This window comes from Heliangelus exortis, chromosome 3 (assembly GCF_036169615.1).
Source record: "Heliangelus exortis chromosome 3, bHelExo1.hap1, whole genome shotgun sequence".
Lineage (NCBI taxonomy): Eukaryota > Metazoa > Chordata > Aves > Apodiformes > Trochilidae > Heliangelus > Heliangelus exortis.
The window spans coordinates 15,130,746-15,149,285 of NC_092424.1; the positions used below are offsets into that span (position 1 = coordinate 15,130,746).

At 38.7% G+C, this 18,540-nt stretch overlaps 1 protein-coding gene across 7 annotated transcripts in view; it reads left to right on the top strand.

Moving 5' to 3' along the window:
• The window catches only part of DAAM2 (dishevelled associated activator of morphogenesis 2), a 203,586-nt gene that overhangs the window by 107,006 nt on the left and 78,040 nt on the right, over positions 1–18,540 (top strand). For all 7 annotated transcript variants that reach the window (XM_071739383.1, XM_071739381.1, XM_071739382.1 and 4 more), the window contains one exon: positions 16,386–16,460. In XM_071739383.1, the coding sequence (XP_071595484.1) occupies positions 16,386–16,460 (75 nt within the window). The remainder of the gene's footprint in view (positions 1–16,385; positions 16,461–18,540) is intronic.

The window sequence follows — 18,540 nt, forward strand, 5'->3', positions numbered from 1 at the left end:
TTCTTTCTCTCTCTTTCTCTCTCTTTCTCTCTTCTTTCTCTTCTTCTCTCTCTTTCTCTCTTTCTCTCTTTTCTCTTCTTTCTCTCTCTCTTCTCTCTCTTCTCTCTCTCTTCTCTCTCTCTCTTCTCTCTCTCTTCTCTCTCTCTCTTTTCTCTCTCTCTCTCTCTGTTTCTCTCTCTCTATTCTCTCTCTCTCTTATCCTCTCTTCTTCCCTCTCTTTCTCCCTCTCTTTCTCCCTCTCTTTCTCCCTCTCTTTCTCCCTCTCTTTCTCCCTCTCTTTCTCCCTCTCTTTCTCCTCTCTTTCTCCCTCCTTCTCCCTCTCTTCTCCTCTCTTCTCTCCTTCTTTCTCTCCTTCTTTCTCTCCTTCTTTCTCTCCTTCTTTCTCTCCTTCTTTCTCTCCTTCTTTCTCTCCTTCTTTCTCTCCTTCTTTCTCTCCTTCTTTCTCTCCTTCTTTCTCTCCTTCTTTCTCTCCTTCTTTCTCTCCTTCTTTCTCTCCTTCTTTCTCTCCTTCTTTCTCTCCTTCTTCTCTCCTTCTTTCTCTCCTTTTCTTCTTTCTCTCCTTCTTTCTCTCCTTCTTTCTCTCCTTCTTTCTCTCCTTCTTTCTCTTTCTTTCCCTTCTTTCAATTTTTTCCAAGAAGTGGATTTGATATAAGAATCTCGAATCCCTCCAGAGTTAAAGGAGCTGCATACTGGAAAATCTTTATATGCATTCATAGTGCAGCCTCAGATAGCTGTACTCCAGCTATTCAAAATGATGTGCTAAATGGAACAGGATGCTGTTGCCAGATGTCTATTCATAACGTTTTAGATACTTTCAATTACTCAGACCTTAACTGCCCAGTGTTATTCTTGTTTCCACACAGGCAGTCAGATGGTCAGTGATGACATCTCTCTCTTCTCTCTCTCTAGCCAACTACCTAAGCCACCTATCACCATTGTGTTACAGTGACAGAGGAGCTTATTGCAGGCTTCCCCTTAGGGTAAAGCTGTCTTTTCCCTGAAGAATTTGTGAGCTAATTTTAGCCACAAAGAGCCCAATTCCTCATTTGGCAGAATGCTTTCAGCCATCCAGGACAAACCCCCTGAGAGCTCTGTCTTGCTGATGTTGTGTTCTTTGAGTTTCCTGGGAAGCAAGAGCTCTACTCTTTGTAACATGGCATGTGAAAATGCTAAGAACAAGAAGGTCAAGGAGTGCAGGTTGAATCCACTGTTCACAATCATTAATCTCAGATGCCTTTTCTAGTCTAAAAGTACCAGAAGGTCAGAGCTTCCTGATTTGCTCCAAAGGTGGTGGGATTAGTGGACTGTCTTAAGTAAACAAATGCTTCTTGCTGAAATGCAGATCAGTCATTTTCTATTTACCTTAACAGTTAGACTTCAGATCTAATCTTCTCTGGTACTTGTTCCCAATATGTTATCAGAAAGTCACCAGTGTATCAAAAAGCATTCCACCTGTTTCTGATACCAAGCCTTTATGAAGGAATGGGGGAAGAAGACATCTGTCTGTGCATTTAAATTTCTATGCCAGGGGAATAGTTTGCCAGTCAACATTGAGTGGTAGTCAAAGGAAATTCAGTTCTTGATTGAAATTTCATGATTGTGGATGGTATCTACAGAGGAGCTTTTCACACTGTTATGCAGCCATGCCTGCTTTGGTGACTATTGGCAATTTTGGTTTGCAAATGAAACCATTGGTTCTAAAAACAAATCACGCAACAAAGCAGTGCTTCAGCTGCCAGATGTAGTGAATGCTTCACTCTTGCTTGTGGAGTAGCTATTTGCAAAGAATAAAGGCCACTCTGTTGGAAAATGTTAATGTGTTCTCAGTCTCAGCTGTCCTTTACCTTGCCATTTACTGGTACAGAGCATACAATGAGAGATTCATTTGTCTTAATTTGCATCAGAAGAATTATTAATCAATCTCCACCGATGGCAGCCTGATCTGCCATCCAAAACAACAGTGTTATATTTTTTAGGTTGCTTCTGTATTATGACCTTCCTCTGACACCATATTGAGCTATAAGTAAAGCCATGTGAAGAATTAATGCAAATTATGGTGTCCTCCCCCAGTTCAGGTACTTTATTTTGGTTTTGTTTGGGATAATCTTCATGTCTCCCTATCAGCTGAAATTTAGACTTATATAAAATTTATAATCCACTTTTGTAATTTCTTCCTGTAACATTATCCCTAGATTTTCTACTAGCTATATGCTTTGCAGTGCCTGGATCAAGCACTATACCATGCTTTCAGATGAATTTATTTATAAATAGTAACATTTCTGTTGTCAAGGTTTAGAAAACTGTTGTTATTTAACGTTGTTACTCAGTGCTATTTTACCAGCGGCTTGTACTAAAGTACATAATCTTATTAAATACTGATCAAATAATGATATTAAAAGAAAAGGTGTCAGGTCAATGCTTTCAGCTGTAAAAGAGCTCATATTGGGATCCCCAAAAGGGTAGAGCATGCAAGTATTTCTCTGCTTCAGCAGTCATTGCTCTGGATGCAGTCTGTGTTGCTAAGAATGAGTCCTCATTTGTGCAGGTAATAGCTTATTGCCTTCTGTACAGTCCTACAAGCTCAGACCTATTGCTATTGGAAAACAAATACTTTTCTTTTATATTCTTTCCTGCCTCTAGAGACTAATTTGTAAGCCTTCTGTTCAACAGTTTTTAGTAGGAAGCACACACGTTTTGCAGAGTTAAACAAGTTAGGTTTTTTCCCTCCTTCTGTGTTTCTCTGAGGGAAACATTGATAGCAAATCTCTTTCTAAAGTATAATCAAACTGGACTACCTGTACCATAGAGCTTTTGTCCAAACAAACAAATTGAAAGCAGCAAAAAGCTCAATCCCAGCAACTATGTTGAACTCTCCTAGATGTCTTGGGGTTGTACCCTAGCATAGATGCTTTGAGTTGACTGTGCATTACCTATTCCTGAGATTATTCAGACTCAGGTACTGAAGCAACAATCAGCACACTGCAGCCTTCTGGAATGAGGCATTTGTGGTACCTGAAAAAAGAGTACATGCTTATAATCCTTAAATTGGTTATATTTTTTGCATGATGAGAAACTGATCTAGAGAAAAAGCCTTCCACAGTAGGAAAATAGGCTTTAAACATTCTGAGGAGCAGGAAGGATGTAGTGAAAATCACTTTTGTCACTAAGGAGTCCACATCCTTCAGACAGAGGTCACAGATAGTGCTGAAGCCAGTGAAGCTGCAGTCCAGGTGCAGAGAATGTCCCAGATGCCCTTTTAGAAGAGGTTTACACATCTCCCATACAAGAAGTGGCAAATACTTGTGCATCTTGTGTTCAGTTCCTTTTTCCTAACTTAAGGGATGTGTCCTACCCTACATTAGACTTCAGAATGCCCTAGGGAACACTGCCCTTAGTCAGACCTTTAGTAGTTTTACACTTTTTGGCCCCATGCTGGTTGTCTAGCATTAATGAAGATAATATCAACATGTCAGGTTTTCAGTTTTTCCTTTTTTTGAGTTTCTTATTGAGCTTTGCCCTTGAGTTTTACATTGGCAGCAAAATGTCACCATAAAAAGTATAGCTTGATCCTGTGCAGCTGGATGTGGAGTAAAATGCTGCTGTCCTCCAAGCCCATGCCTGCCTTCAGACTCCTGTACAGCTCTAATCAAAATTTCCAATCTAAACCCAGCTATAATTCCAGCTTTCAGAGAGGGAAATTAATCCTCCTGTTAAAACTATAAATATAACATTAATTCATATGTATAATATACATTAATAGATGTATGTGTGTGTGTGTGTACAAATATATATATATATATAGTCTGCTGGAGTAATCTAAGCTGCTCTTCCAGATTTTAATATAACTATTTTAGCCTACCAGGGATGAAACAGAAGATGAATGCAAATATATGCAGTGCTCCTTGTCTTTGAGGAAAAATTTTCTCAATTGAGAGAAAGCTCAGCACCTACTGCTTATTCTTGAGTTGCTCTGCATTCCGTTTTTGCACTGGAAAGGTGCAATTTCAGCCTGGTTAAGATGGAAAGGCAGCTATTTCTCAGCTAAAGTAAGCTGGAAAGGCTTTTCTTCCAAAACCCTGAGGTCTTTTCTGTGCCTTTAAGGCTTCATGTGGAGGCTCTAAGAGCAGGAGGCTGCATTACATCTGTTGTATTCAGATAGGAGTTCGGTGTAGGAAAGTGTTCATTTCTTCAGGTTCCTACTTTAAGTAGGAGAAATACAAGGACATAGATATTTATTCCCTAAAGAAGAGAGAAACTTGTTCATCTGGTCTCATTTAGTGATACAATATGCCAGATGAAGATCACACCATTGTGTAGTCTGAGTGTGGGTTTTTGGTTTTGTATTGTCTGATCCAAGCTATGAAAGCCCTTTGGGGTTCATCCTTTTTGCATGAAAAGTGCCAAGCACGTGGTTGTCTCATAATAAATGAAGTGGGTGGTTGAAGTTTGTATTGTTTTCAAGTCTATTTTCTTGCAGTATTTTTTCCTCTTTGAAATACTTTCAGAGTCTGTTATTGATTTGGAATATTTAACTGTTTTGGTTATGAATTTATAGCTGTAAGGAGCATTTAATGTGTCCCTTATAATTCCTTTCTTTAGAGTTGATACTCCACAAGCTTTATTTGGGAGCAGCAGACATGAACACACAAGAAGATTTGCTGCAGTATTTGAGAAGCCCTTTGTGAGAATCCCAGCTTTAAAAGGCTGGAGAGTTTTTCTCCCAACTTTACATGCAGTATTTAGGGGAAGCGTGGATGGGTGTTTCTACTCTCTCTTCCCCTGGGAAGTCTGAAAAACACACAGTAGTCCTCAAAGCAAATACAGGAGCCTAAAAGCAAAAGCAGTTGGTAAGAAGAAGGAAGCTGAAGAAGCTGTGTGGGACTTAGAGTTAATGCAAGTGTTTCGCTGGTTAAACGATGAGGGTATCTGATGATTGCAGGTGAAACCCAACCTGTACATTGGAGCTAAAGAATTTTGCTTGAAGTCTTCGGTGCATCAGAAAATTGTTTCTCTTCTGAAGTGGCCTTCAGCTATTCAGTCAATTTGTTAATTAAGCTCAGTATTCAAACCTTGGCAATGACCTGAAGGACCTGATCTAACTTTGAAATTAGCTCTGCTTTGAGCAGGTGCCGTCTTCCTGAGACCCCTTACATCCTAAATTGTTCTGTGATTCACTGAACTGGCCATAAATCAAACTAGGAGAGTAGCTGTATGGCCCTCTAAAGAAAGGGGACAACAGTAAGGTTCTGTGCAACCTACTGGCTCCTGTGTTATTGCAATGAAACCAACTTCTTGAAATAGGCTGTAGCAAAAGATGTTATTTTGTTCCTTCCCAGTGCCTGGGATCTGTGGTTGCTTTTGGTGTGAGTGACTGTACAACTTCCTTAGCTCAGGAAACTGCTGATGAAACAGACTGAAATATGGAATTTCTCAGATGAACTCTGAAAACAGACTTGCTTTCAGTTAGCCTGTGTCTCAGTGGAAATCTCCTAACACTGGTAAGTCACAGTGGGAGGATGCTGCCCTTTGCAAACTGCAGCATTCCTTCAGCTGGATGTTTGGAAGATGCCAGCAATTGTGGAGTTAACTTACTTTTTTCCCACCACCATCTGTTCCTTTTTCTGTTAATAGAATGACTTCATGCTCAGATGTTTGGGATGATTTGTTAGCTTGATGCTGACATTGGGTTATTCCAGTATCTTTCATCTAGGTAAGGAAGACAGGCATGTGGCTTCAAAAATTATTCTGTTATAAATGTGTGTAGTCTTTAGAGCAGCAAATTCAGAAACTCTGGCCTATGACAAGCACAGGACATGATGGCAGACAACAAAATGCAGCAAGAGTGTCAGTAATGCAGCAAATGCACGTGTTTCCTGATCAGTGGTGCTCTTGGGTATTTCGGGTGAGAAAGACCTGTTTGATTAATTGCCTCTGTTAATCCATATTGCAGGCTGAAGTAGTAGGTCTCAGATTTGGGCAATGGTTAATACCATGTAAAACAAAGCCAAAAATGGTACATACTTCCTTCTACATCATTTAATGCAGAGAATGTGCTCTTGCTGAAAGAATAGAAATTGAGACTCATGGAAGACACCATCTCATTCTTTCGTAGTTCCATACAATGAATTTAGGCTTTGTTCTCATCTCACGTAAGTGTAAATTTCTTGATGTTGACCCCATTATTCCTTGTGTATAACTGAGACAAAATATTGGCCATTTTTTATGGTTTATAACTTAATTCCTGTAATTGTGTCTGGATATTTTTTTTTCCTTGGTATTTTCCCTTCTGTTGCAGTGGTTACTTAGAGAAACAATGTGATAGGCTTAATGATTACGAGAGGCTCCTCTTAATTTTTTTTCTTGAGTCCCTCTTATAGTGATTTAGAGGATGAATTTGGTGTTAATGGGGCAAAAATGCTGGCATAATTCAGCTGATATACCATTATTACAGCTTGGAATCTAAAGATGTTATCATTGTAGCAGTCATAAGAGGAACTAAGGCATTTTTCCAAATAATTCTTTTTACTTGGTTTATGTTTTCCATGCTGCAGTGCTAACAGTTGCATACTCATTTATTTATCCTGATGCAAGAGGTTACTGTAAAAGCCATGAAATTATATATTTATTTATGTATAATTGAAAAGTCTTCTCTTTCCCAGGCCCCCATGGGAACAACATGGAGTATTTTTAGTTTCTTCCTCCCTTTTCCTCTCTTTCTTCAACAAGAAAGATTAGCTGTTGCTTAGAAAAATACCCTCCAAGTTCTTTTGTTAAGACTGCTGAAGACATAAACTCCATAAACTTGCATAGTGTTTGCTATAGATATTCTTAGTATATAGAATTTGGGTCTCCATCTTGCAGTTCTGCATTATTCAGCTGTGCTACTAGTGCTTTGCTTGAAGGCAACACTCAACACTTCTCAAAAATCAGTCCCAAAATAGTCTTGATTATATACAGTAATAGTTGGAAAATTGTCATCATCATGCTTAATGCTGTATTTTGCATTTGGCTTGCATTCTGTGGGAGTTTGGGAGAGTTTAGTGGGAGGAGATCTGACCCTACTGTGGACTAAAAAAAAAAAGGGCTTGAATGGGGGTGGCGTGAAAAAGGGAGGGGAAAAAAAAAAAAAGAAAACTTTTATCCAGCTGTCATCCTGCTAAGATTTGATGTCCTTAAGAACAAAAATATACTGCATTATATTCTGTCCTTGTCTGTCCTCTTGCAAAAGTTCTGAGTCTCCAAAGTCCCTTTGTGAGTTAGTTCTGCTGATAGTGTGCAATCAACAACATATATAACATCTCTTGTGCACAATATATAACAATATAAATTGTGTACAATGCAGTTCTTGCTGTTCAGATTAGTCTCAGGTGGATAAGGGAGAGCAAATAACTACCAAGTACCAAGAGCATATTTCTCTGGTACTTGAGTAGCAGATTTGGTAGAGAGTAGTGCTTTCTTGACTCTGTATTCTGAATTTCACTGAGTGCTCACCAGCCTTTCAAAAGCCAGTGAATCCTGAGCAGTAAGGGTTGCTGAATTCCCTGTTTTTTTCAGGGAAATGTTTAGCAACAGAAACTGTAGAGTGTTATTGCCAGGATCTAGTGACAGCCATGAAGAGAAAGAAAGAAATTGCTTTCTGCTGCTCTGGGGAATGATTTCATTTTCATTTGGTCAGATGTGATGGCTTCAGCTACGCACCTGAATCGAGGTGAAAATCATATTTTCTTCTATGATATTCAGTTATTTGTGGAAAGGCATCTGTAAATATCTTGCAGCTGTATAAGGCAAGAGAAATGAAGGCTAGGAGAAAGGATGGAAGCACATGCAAGCAGTGATGTCACTGGAAAAACAGACAGTGGGTGTGTTGTCCACATTGTTTATGGCACTGAGACCTTCAAGAGTTTGGCATTACGGAATCTGGTGTGTGCTTACTGATGGGTTTGTCTCAGGGAGCTGTGCTGGCTCTGAGTAGGTGTGTCCTACATAGTTTCTTGTGTCTTTGAGCATGGTTAGTGCCATTTCATTCCCATCATCAAGCAACATGCCATGGATACTTTCCTTTTATTCGGGGAAGTTTGCAAGTGGTTGCTTGCTGGAGATAAACAGAGTAAGACAAAAAGATAACTTTCTGTGCAGGCATGTGGCAGACAGGAGGCTGTTATACTGGCTCTTTTGTGGCTTTTCACATTGCCTAAAGAATGCCAGGAGGAGGAGGAAAGGAAGTGAGGAAGGAGGTGATCCAAATGACATAAATTCTAGCTGGGTAGGGATACAGTTGAAAACAGTGCTGTTGAAAAAGAAACAAAGTAAGCTGAATGGATGAGGAAAAAGTTCCTTTCTGTATCCACAGCATATTAATTCTAAGGTGAACTGTGTTAAGGGTAGAATGGAAATGGACAAACAATACCTCTATATAACAGAGTAAAAGGGAGTAGGGTCTATGCAGAGCTTGGATGCTAATGAAACAACACAATAGGTCTCACAACTGCTGTCCAATTAACAGTTGGACTTGATCATCTTAAAAGGCTGTTCCAACCAAAGCAGTTCTATGCTGCTTAGCATTTCTTGGGATACTGACAGATTGTTGGCTTCACCTACCTCAGGAATCACTGGAGAACCTTGACCCTTTCCTCAAGGTTATCACAGATTTGTGGGGACAGAGCTGTGGTTCAGGAATTCAATCTAAGTCAGCAGCCACACACCTGGAGAGCAGGGCTGTATCCATGAGAAATGTCTTGTCTTCTCCTAAAGATGCCCTGAATAGAATGATCATGAGATGACCTTCTGACTGGTAAGAATTTTGATAGTTGACATTTCCCTTCACATCCAAAAGAAGTAAACACAATGGGCTGATGGAAGGTGGCAGACTCCTGAGAACTTTTTGGTTTTGTTTTTGTTTTGTTTGGTTTTTTTGGTAAGTGTACGGAATTCAGGAATTGCATCTGCAATTGGCAGCTTGTTGTTTAGATTATACACTTATCAACTGCAGAATATCAGTTGATTAATTCAGAGCTTGTGAAAAGGAGAGCATCTAAGAGGTTTCAAGTGTGAGTATGGACTTCATCTAATAGGACAGAATGACCTTTAGGCAGCCACAGAGTCAGAAGGTTTCCAACAGGAAACCAACTTCCATGACAAAGGTAAAATATTCAGTGGAGAAACAATGCATAATCCTGGCAGATTTCAGTTTGGCAAGTAAGTTTTGTCCTTAAGGCTGAAGGTGCTGAATATTTCAATGTGGCCTCAGCTGAACATTGAAGTAGTTCTGTATACATAGGGAAAAGTTGTCCTCTTGGTCGCTGTACTACACCCATGACTTGGTGCCTGATGATAGTGAGATCCCCATCCTACAACAGGGCTAAATATATTTGAAGAAGGGCAAGCACACTTGTACAATCTGTAAATTATAAGTGCTGCCAGCATTGTCTTTATTGAGGAGAGTGATGAAAACCAGCAGAGTAGGAAAGAAAAAAAAAAGACAGGTTCTTAAAACTAAAAGTGTACTGTGCAACCCTGCTAGAATTTAAATTTAACCAAAATGGGATTCTCTCTACCAGTAAAAGTCTTGTGCCAGGCATAATTATGGTAAAATCAGCCTTGGTTCAAACACTACATTTCTACAGTCTGTTAAAATCAGTGGTGGAGACTTTGGAGGTTTCAGAAAAAAGTAATTCTTATCATCAGTTTATAACACTTTCCAGTCCATTTTCAGTGCCACATTATGTAGCTCTGTGTGCTATGAATCTGGCATGTTTTCTGAAAGAGAAGTAAAAGCACTGCTTTCATATCCAGTAGGCTGATACAAATTAGAAATATTTATCTGAAGTGGTTTTGTGTATTAGAAGGGGTTAAAAATTACACATTGTGTGGGCACTGTGTGAAACTTCTAGAGTCGCTGTATTTATGGTAGCTTGGGAAGGTGGTAGATGGAATAAACTATTAAAAAAAAAAGTGTATATTTAACTTTATTTAAAAGTTTTGCAGGCTGTGGCAGGGTCCATTTTAATTTTTAAGAGCTGATGAATTTTAGAAGAATTGAAGCTTCTCTCAGTATTATGAAATTATTTCTAAGAAGGAGTCCTCATCCTTCATGAATGTATCCCTTTTTCACTTTTATGCTTTTAGACTTTATTGTACTTTGCAGCAGTGAGTTCATAGTTTGGCAGTGTAAGGCGTTCTGTGGTATAAATTAGAAAATGAAATCTTTGATTCTTTCTTTGAAAGGCTGTTTAGTAACTAGCATTGGAGTTCATTATTAGGTTCATTAAATTACTGACAGTGGGGCAGAGATAAGGCTAAAAGAAGCATCCAAAACAAAAAAAAAAAAGAAGGGTGTCATAATCCAGTGAGTACGTATGTATAGCATGTATGGCTGGCTATACCTCATCTTTATGAGAGACAATTAGAAGCCCTCAGATGCATGCTGCAGCTGGTAATTAATGAATATTCCCTTAATAAATAGTTCTCCAGTAAGCTGTTTTTGTGGCAGGAGGATTATTATCTGCACATCAATAACTTAATTCCAGGGAGAGAAGTAATGTTTGTTTTTCTCATCTGGATAAATTGTGCTTAAAAGGCTTGGATATAGCTCCCTCTCCCAAAGCCTGAGAATATTTGTGTAAATGCTCATCACAGAGTCTGAGAAATGGAGCAGTGACCACATCTGTCTAGTGAATGGCTCTGTGTCTGTCCTGTTTCAAAATTAGCATCTCCTGGGACATGATTGATTTTCTGGAGGCGCAAACTGTCTGAAAGCTTAGATGTATTTTAGCTTCACTTATGAGTTAGTGTTTCATCCCACAGCAGATCAAACACATTTTGTGTCTTTTTATTTATGCAGCTTTGGCTGCTCTAAGCTGAGACATAGCAAGTAGGATGGACAGTGTGTCAAAAAACAGGTAAATGTTTCTTTGAAAGCTGAACTTTTCCTTAAAGTGAAGAAAAGTCAGTCATGGAAAAAAGAGAGAATGGTCATCTGTATGAGAGTGCAGTACAGCTTCAGTGTGGATTGATTTTTGGCTGGGCGGCAGATTTCCTGTGTAACTGGGAACTGTGTAATTGTCTGCATCCCGTTTTCCCTGTTGCTGCTGATCTCACTGAAAGAGAGACTGAAAAACTTAATACATGAATTTCTTTAAGGACCTTTGACGGTGTAGAGTGCAAGGTGTTACAAGATTGTGTTATACTGAGCATTAATAGCAGATGTTGCATAAAGCCAAACCTTTTGTTAAAAGCATCTGAAGGGAGAAGAGCAGCACTGTAGAAAATGAAGAGCAAGTGATAACCATTTTCCACCCTCTGAGCAAACAAAAAACCCACCTGGTTTACAGTGTGGAGAACAAAGGTTGTGCACTCTATTTCCAAACACAACACGGACACAAATTTGAATCCTGCAAACCTCATGGAAACATTTGACCATCTAAGCTGTTGTTCTGAAGAGTGTGGGAGAGCACCATCCAGCAGCAGAGAATATTTACTTAGCCAAGCTTTGACCTCAATTGATCTAAGTCATGTTAAAACTTAAAATTGCAGTGAAATGGCATTAAAAAAATAATCACCAAAAAATGCCCACTCATTTATGTCTAGGATCCCAATTCCAATTGCTTTTTATTAGGAAATATGAAAAAAGTAGCTACAGGGAGCTACTCAGTATGACAAATAATGTATTTCCCCTTTTTTTAAAGGGTATTAATTTCTGGTACTGACTCGAACTTCACAATTTTTATTTTTTGAACTGTATGTATTAATGCTAACTTTTCATACTAGGTAAAATAACCTGTCTTTCAGCTCTGTGAGGTACTAGAATGATGTATGCAGGCTGTTGAGAATAGGAACCACTCTATAATGATGTGGCTCTTGCAAGCAAAAACAGTTCTTTGTGACCCAAGTATAAACTTGAGCATGTAGTGTCCAGACATGATACAGTGAACAAGCTGGAACAGGAATTTTTATTACAGTGCCCTCAGCTCATTTTCTTCATCTGTGTTTGGATTGATACTGGTTTTATTGATACAGAGAGGAGCTCAATAAACGGCAGCGTGGTTCCTTGCCAGATTTTAAACCCACATTTTGCAGTATCAGGTATGTAGCTTGTTCCCATTCCTTTCTGAACACTGCAGAGCAGTAACAATAGCTGTCTGCAGTTCTGAAAGGTGGGTTGAGAAGAAGAAATGTTGCCACTGAACGGCTGTTATGCCAGTAGTACCCATGCTTGTCATATGAAATATAGTGCAGTTCTTGATGCAGATGTTGAAGGAGGAAGTGTTATTTTTGTTTGCATGTTAGAAAGCTTTGTGAGTCATCAGCCCTGGGAGTTTATCACAGGGGTTTATGTGCAGGTAGTGGCAAAATCCATTTAATAGGTTGAGACCCAGGGATGCCAAGTACCTGCTGGTCCCAGGGAGTTAGGATTTGTCTACATCACATGAAAACTTGATACATATGATGGTGGAAATCAGAGAGTGCTAGATTCAGTGGCAGATGAATGTCTGTTCCCAACTCTCCAGTGATTTCTTGGATGAGTTTTGATTGTTGTGTCACCATACATGTTTTCCTGTCTCCATCTGCAAGAAAGTAGCCTTGTAAAGTTGCAAATTTTATAGATGTATTTCTTAATGCTTTGACATGCTTGGATTTTCAGAACATGCTCTAGAGAACTGCTAAAATTGTTTGGGGTCCATTTGGTGCAGAGTGAAATACCAAAGTGTCATACTCAAACCCAGTGCTCACCACAGAAGAGCTTCAATATAGGCAGTTACTGTTCAGATTTTCCCTGTGCTGTTTCTTTCACTGAAATGACCTTGAAAGAAGTACCCACCATAAAAACAGCGTTTTTCATTTTCATGATCCACTCAGCCATGAATATCTGGCATTTCCACATGATTTCTGTAACACTAGTGTTTGGTACCTCTTCATAGAAAGCCTCTCAGCAAAGGCAGTGGTCTATAATTTTTTATTGTGCCTGTTATGATAATGGCAGTCTTTGCATCACAAATGCTTGTCCCACTGATATGGTAGCCTCTAAGAGTCTTTGCTTTCTAGAGGACAGCTGGTCCAGTGGACCAGATCTCCCAGTATTCACAAGAAGTTTTACAGGATCAGCTGAGCTGTGTGCACAATACTTTGTTTCATTTTTGATAGGTTCAGATGGTCCAAATATTTGCAGAACTCTATTAAGTCCTATTTGGGATGAAGTCATAAGTTCCACTTTCCACCAAGGCATGGAGCCTGTCCAAATTAGTGTCAAAGCCTATATAATACCTTGGCTATATTGCAGGCTTGTATAGTATTGAGATCTTGTTTTCACAGCAGTTACATAGTTGTTACTCCAGTGAAGAATGATATGGCCCCTTATAAAGTCCACAAGCTGACGTCTGTTTTTTAATGTAATATTTACTCTATTCAAGGAGCTAAAAGAAGGCTTTGCTTTAATAGATTCCTTCAGCTAATGTTTTCCCTTATACAGATGGGTTATTGTTTCCACCTTTTGATACCTATGAGGCTTTGAATGTTAGGGCCTCATTTTTTGGTTTGGCTTTTTAATTTTTTTATTTTTTTTAATTTTCTTTCTCTGTGTCTCCTGGAGCAAGGGGAAGGATTTTGTCATGATCATCAAGTTGCCTTGCAGCTTTCTCTGAGGTGTTATTTGAGGGTCAAAACCCTGAAGACACTAAAAACAAACCAAACAAAAAAACCCAGCAACCTGTTGTTGCTCCACCCTGCATTCACACCACACCACACACCCTGTGCCTTCAGTTGCTTTCCATTTTCAACTTATCTTCCCTTCTCTGAGAGGAAACATGGTACAGTAATTTCTCATCATGGGCAAAACTCATATAATTTGAACCATGAACTGTTGTTGGGTTTGTTTGTTTGTTTATTTTTTCCTTGGGGCTCTGATGCTACAGGTATGGATTTGTCTCTTTTGAAAATGTTGTCCAGGTGATTGCTATAAATAACAAAAATCGTCTTACTGGTTTCATGAGGCTGGATAAAAATCCTTGTGTTCATTCCCAGTATAAGTAGCTTTCTGGGGCTTCAAAATGCCTGGTTTTTGTGTACATAATCACAATTATTCTAGCAAAGTAAACACCATGAAATCTGATCTGAGCAGAGACTGTGGAGGACAACTGAAATTAGATGGACTTCTCTGTTTTATGTGCTTCTGGGCCAAACCAACCTCAGAAAGTGGGGTTTGCATAGTGGAGTATCTGATAAAACTTTTTTTAATCTCAGCATATACAGCTTCAGTTTGGGTTTTATTAGAACAGGAGAAAAACTTACACTTGGCTGTGTTATATGGAAACCATTTTTCTCCCAATTCTAGTGAAAAACAAAACCAGAACACAAGACTTACATACTCTGAGTTCAGACCAATTTGTACTGGGTGGAGAATAGTCAAGAGCAGGATACACCAAGGACCTTATCTCATTTGTCAAGCTAACCACATGTACAGACATACTTTAGGGGATGTCTAGAGCCTTCTTACCCCTGGCTCCAATTGAAAAATTAATAATGGTTTGGGTTCAGGTAGGAAATAATGCAGAATTCTGATTTTTTTTTTTTAGTGTATTTATCTTGATGCTCTTCAGCATAAGTAAAAAAGTTGATTGTTTCATTCCTGCATTTATATATTTTTTCCCCCAATGAATTTTAAGAAGAAAAATTATTGTAGCTTATTTTGGGATATAAAGGAGGGATTCAGACAGTCCTTAATTTAGGTGCATTTGTGTCTTTTATTGGAGCTGAGAGTGGAGGCAGGAGAATAGGGAACATATGTAATCCTTGTTCTGACAATATTCTTGTCACTTGTACTCAGCAAACTCTATACAAGCCACTGGCACTTTCATAATTCCATGCAGAGAAAAATTTCAACGGGGCTATGAGCACACCTAGCACTTCAGCCTTGCTCACTGCAGAATGATCTTAATTCACAACCTCTGGATTAGCTTTCCATCTCTATTGTTCTCTTTGGGGACGATAAGATTATCTTATAAAAATAATGCTGTATTTATCTATTGTATGTTTTAATTTATTTTTCCGCCACCAAGGTCATGTTTTGACTTTTGCACAGGAGGTAAAGGTCTGCCAAGTGTGAAATTGTTGTCAGTGTTATGATTGCCACTAGGTATTCTACACTGGAAGAGGTCAGTGAAAGGCATTCTACCAGTAACACATGGCTACTGGCTATTGGCAAGGAGCTGCAAAGTTCTGTAATGTGCCATTTAGAATGGGTCCATCAGATTGCTGCTGGTTGTTGGAAAGGGAAGAAAGAAAAAACAGCAGAACTTCTTGCTTAATTTGAGAAAGGTCATCCTGTTCCTAATTGTGCCATTTACTATGGTGAGGTGGTGGATATCCAGCACCTGTGGATTTAATTGGTATCTCTTGCCACTTTACCAGCTTCCCATACTTCCCATAGAGTGACAGTTTACCATATGATGCTGTGTTAAAATCTTGCTCTTAATTGTTGATTCAGTTGGATGCAAGGGTTCAGTAAGAGCTGTGATCTGTTGAGGTGGTGTCTGTATTGCTGTCTTCTTTTAGAAGCTTAGTCTACTGAGGATGATTTCGGGTGGATTATTCAGGAGGGTAGGGACAGAAGGATTAATACCACTTCTATTATAACAGGGGGGATGCTGCTCAGTTCCAGCAGAGCAGTCCCAGTGCCTGACCGCTTACTGCCTGACCAAAATTTAAAGCACATTATTAAGGGCATTGTACAAATGCCTCTTAAACGCTGTCAGGCTTGGAACAGCTACCACCTCTCTAGGAAGCCTGTTCTAGAGTTGACCACCTTCTTGGTAAAAAAAATGCTTCTTCATTTCTGTTCTAAATCTCTTTTTGATTTGTTATGTCAAAATGAGTCACTCTTTTGTGTTTTTTGAGGTCTTTGGTTAGTTTTTTAATATATATATTGTTTTTTAAAATTTATTTTCTCCATAGCAGATGTTAAACCCCTTTGATGGTGCTTCACCAGTAGAGAGGCAAAATAATTTATAAGATCTGTCAATATGAAGCTACCAAATGTAAACCTGTTATCTGCAAAGGGACTGTCCTTCTACTTGGAAACGTAACCTGTTTAAGGGATTGAAGTTTGCTGCTTAGATGAAGAAGATAACTGTGTCTCTATCAAACTTTATTAACCTGTTTATGAACCTTAGATGAAGAGGATTCTTTTTATCTGACCCACCACAGTGACAGTGCTAACCTTGCACTGGCAGAAATGTTTATAATAAATGCCACAAATCTATGTGTATCATAAAAGAATGTGGGGGGAGATGCCACAATAAAGAGCAGCACAGTGAAGAATCCCAGGTGGTTCTGCCGTGGCATTTCATCCTGCAAAAGCTTCTTGTGTAACTCTGTTTCATTTTCTGTTTCAGGAACAAGAAGATCCTAATAAACTTGCTACCAGCTGGCCAGATTACTATATTGACCGCATCAATTCCATGGCAGCAGTAAGTGACCTCTCCTTCAAAGCAGGGGATATTTCCTACCACAGAGAAGTGTTTCTTTAGAAAAAAGTCCCCAGAATAAAGAATGCTAGCTCAAATAAATGCCTGATTTAAAGCAGGATTTCTGAAAGAAGAGTATATGAATTAAGAAGGAGCCCTGCTGTACCAGAGGAACAGATTAGAAAGCACAATAAGCATTTCCAGTTTTTATTTCAACAATACTGAAGGGATTCCACTTTGATTGTGGAATGAAAATTCAGATCTGGAGTAATGAGATTGATTATTTAAATGTATTTACATGCCAGCTGTGAGGCCTATCCCAAAGTCTGGCCCTGATCCTTAGATCTCTGCTGATTGGCACTGGTCCTGACAAGAAGGGACAAAAATGGCTGTGTGCCTTTTATATGATTTTCTTTACAATTCAGCTGGCTGTAGACTGTAGTTGACCATAATGATCTTGAAGAGATCGTCATGCTCTTGAGTGCTGTTGGAGTATGAAAATAGTTCAGCTCTGACCCCTATTTTTGAAATTTAGAGGAATGTTAATGTAAAGTTAGCTGTCAGGACATGCAGGCACTCATACTTGTGTCTTGGCAGGGCTAGCCAGTCTGAAACAGTGACAACTGAATGCATCTTTTTCCAAAACTGCTTTTAACTGCAGTTAGCATTTTTGGAGGCCTGTGTGTCATCTCATCCAAGCAGAGGTGGAATAGATTGGTTCTTCAAGAGAAGTCTTAAGTGCAGCCTCTAAGTGAATATTATGTGAAATCATGGACAAGAGGGAACCAAAGTCCCTACTTATCCCTTCAGAATAAAGGAACAAGAAAATATTGAATGAATCAGAAAAGCAACTGTTTAAAAACTAGGTAAAGTTTTGTTTTCTTGTGTGGTTTCAAATGATTTCTAACTAACCTATAAAAGAACGCTGTGATTATTGTTTTTGTAGAAGAATTAATGAACAGGTAGTTGTTAATAGAGGATAATATCCACTTACATAAGAGCACATAGACAGAGGAACATAAGGCTGTAACACCATAGGCATCAGATACAAGTCAACAAGATATTGAGGAAAACTTTCTTTAATTATTCTTGTTCAATAGCTAGCTGGATAATATGTTTCTTCCTCTATAGCACGTAGTAGATCTGGTCACCAGAAGAAGCAGAACACCTGGATGTAGTGTCCACTGATCTCTTTTTGATATTAAAGATTTTATGTCTTGAAATTTGATCCTTTTCATGATTTTGTAGTCAAATTTTGCCTCCAGTTATTCATGTCTGATGCCTACCTGGATTTTTTTTGGCAGTTGCACTGAAGTGATGATAGAACTCTATCCATAGCATCTTAGGTAATACACCTTGTTTGTTTAGTTATGCGTTTATGTTTGACTTTTGCAGGTTTCTCTGCAATGTTTGTATTGTGGTTATAAGCTACAAAATAATTTTATTGAAATCATTCCTTAATGGGTGCTAAATGTGTCAATACTGATGAAGTTTTCATGGTGCAATATGTCTTGCTTGGTAAAAAAATTAAGATTTACAAGATATTGTCATTCAGCATAAGAGGATAAAAGAAAACTACATTCTACTGTGAGTCATGAATAAGCAAAATTATCACCTTTCTTCATGCCAGATTTTCTTTGGGTAGATTTATGAAGTAGAAAGAATATGGACTTGTTTTGAGAAAAGAGACTGAGCCTTTGTGACTGGCATGGTAGTGTGCTTTGATTTCCTGACTGAACAAATTTGCTGTACATGGGCCATTAAGGGGAAAAAAAAAAAAAAAAAAACCTCAAAAAAAAGGGTATGAAACCTTACAATGTCACTGAGCCAAATACTTCTGGTAGGATTTGTTCCAAGGCCTCTTGAATCTACTGAAGTTTTTCCATTGATTTCAGTGACTTTTGGATTAGTCTTTAAATGTTCTTGATGTAAACCTGGAGTGAACACATACACACCACTATTGTAAATCTGGAGCAGTTCCCTGCAATGAGACTATATTTTGGCCTGTGTTTCTATTTTTAAACATGTTTTAAGAGCACCAATAAACAGCAGCCCCAGTAATGTTGTTTGCATGCCTCAGCAC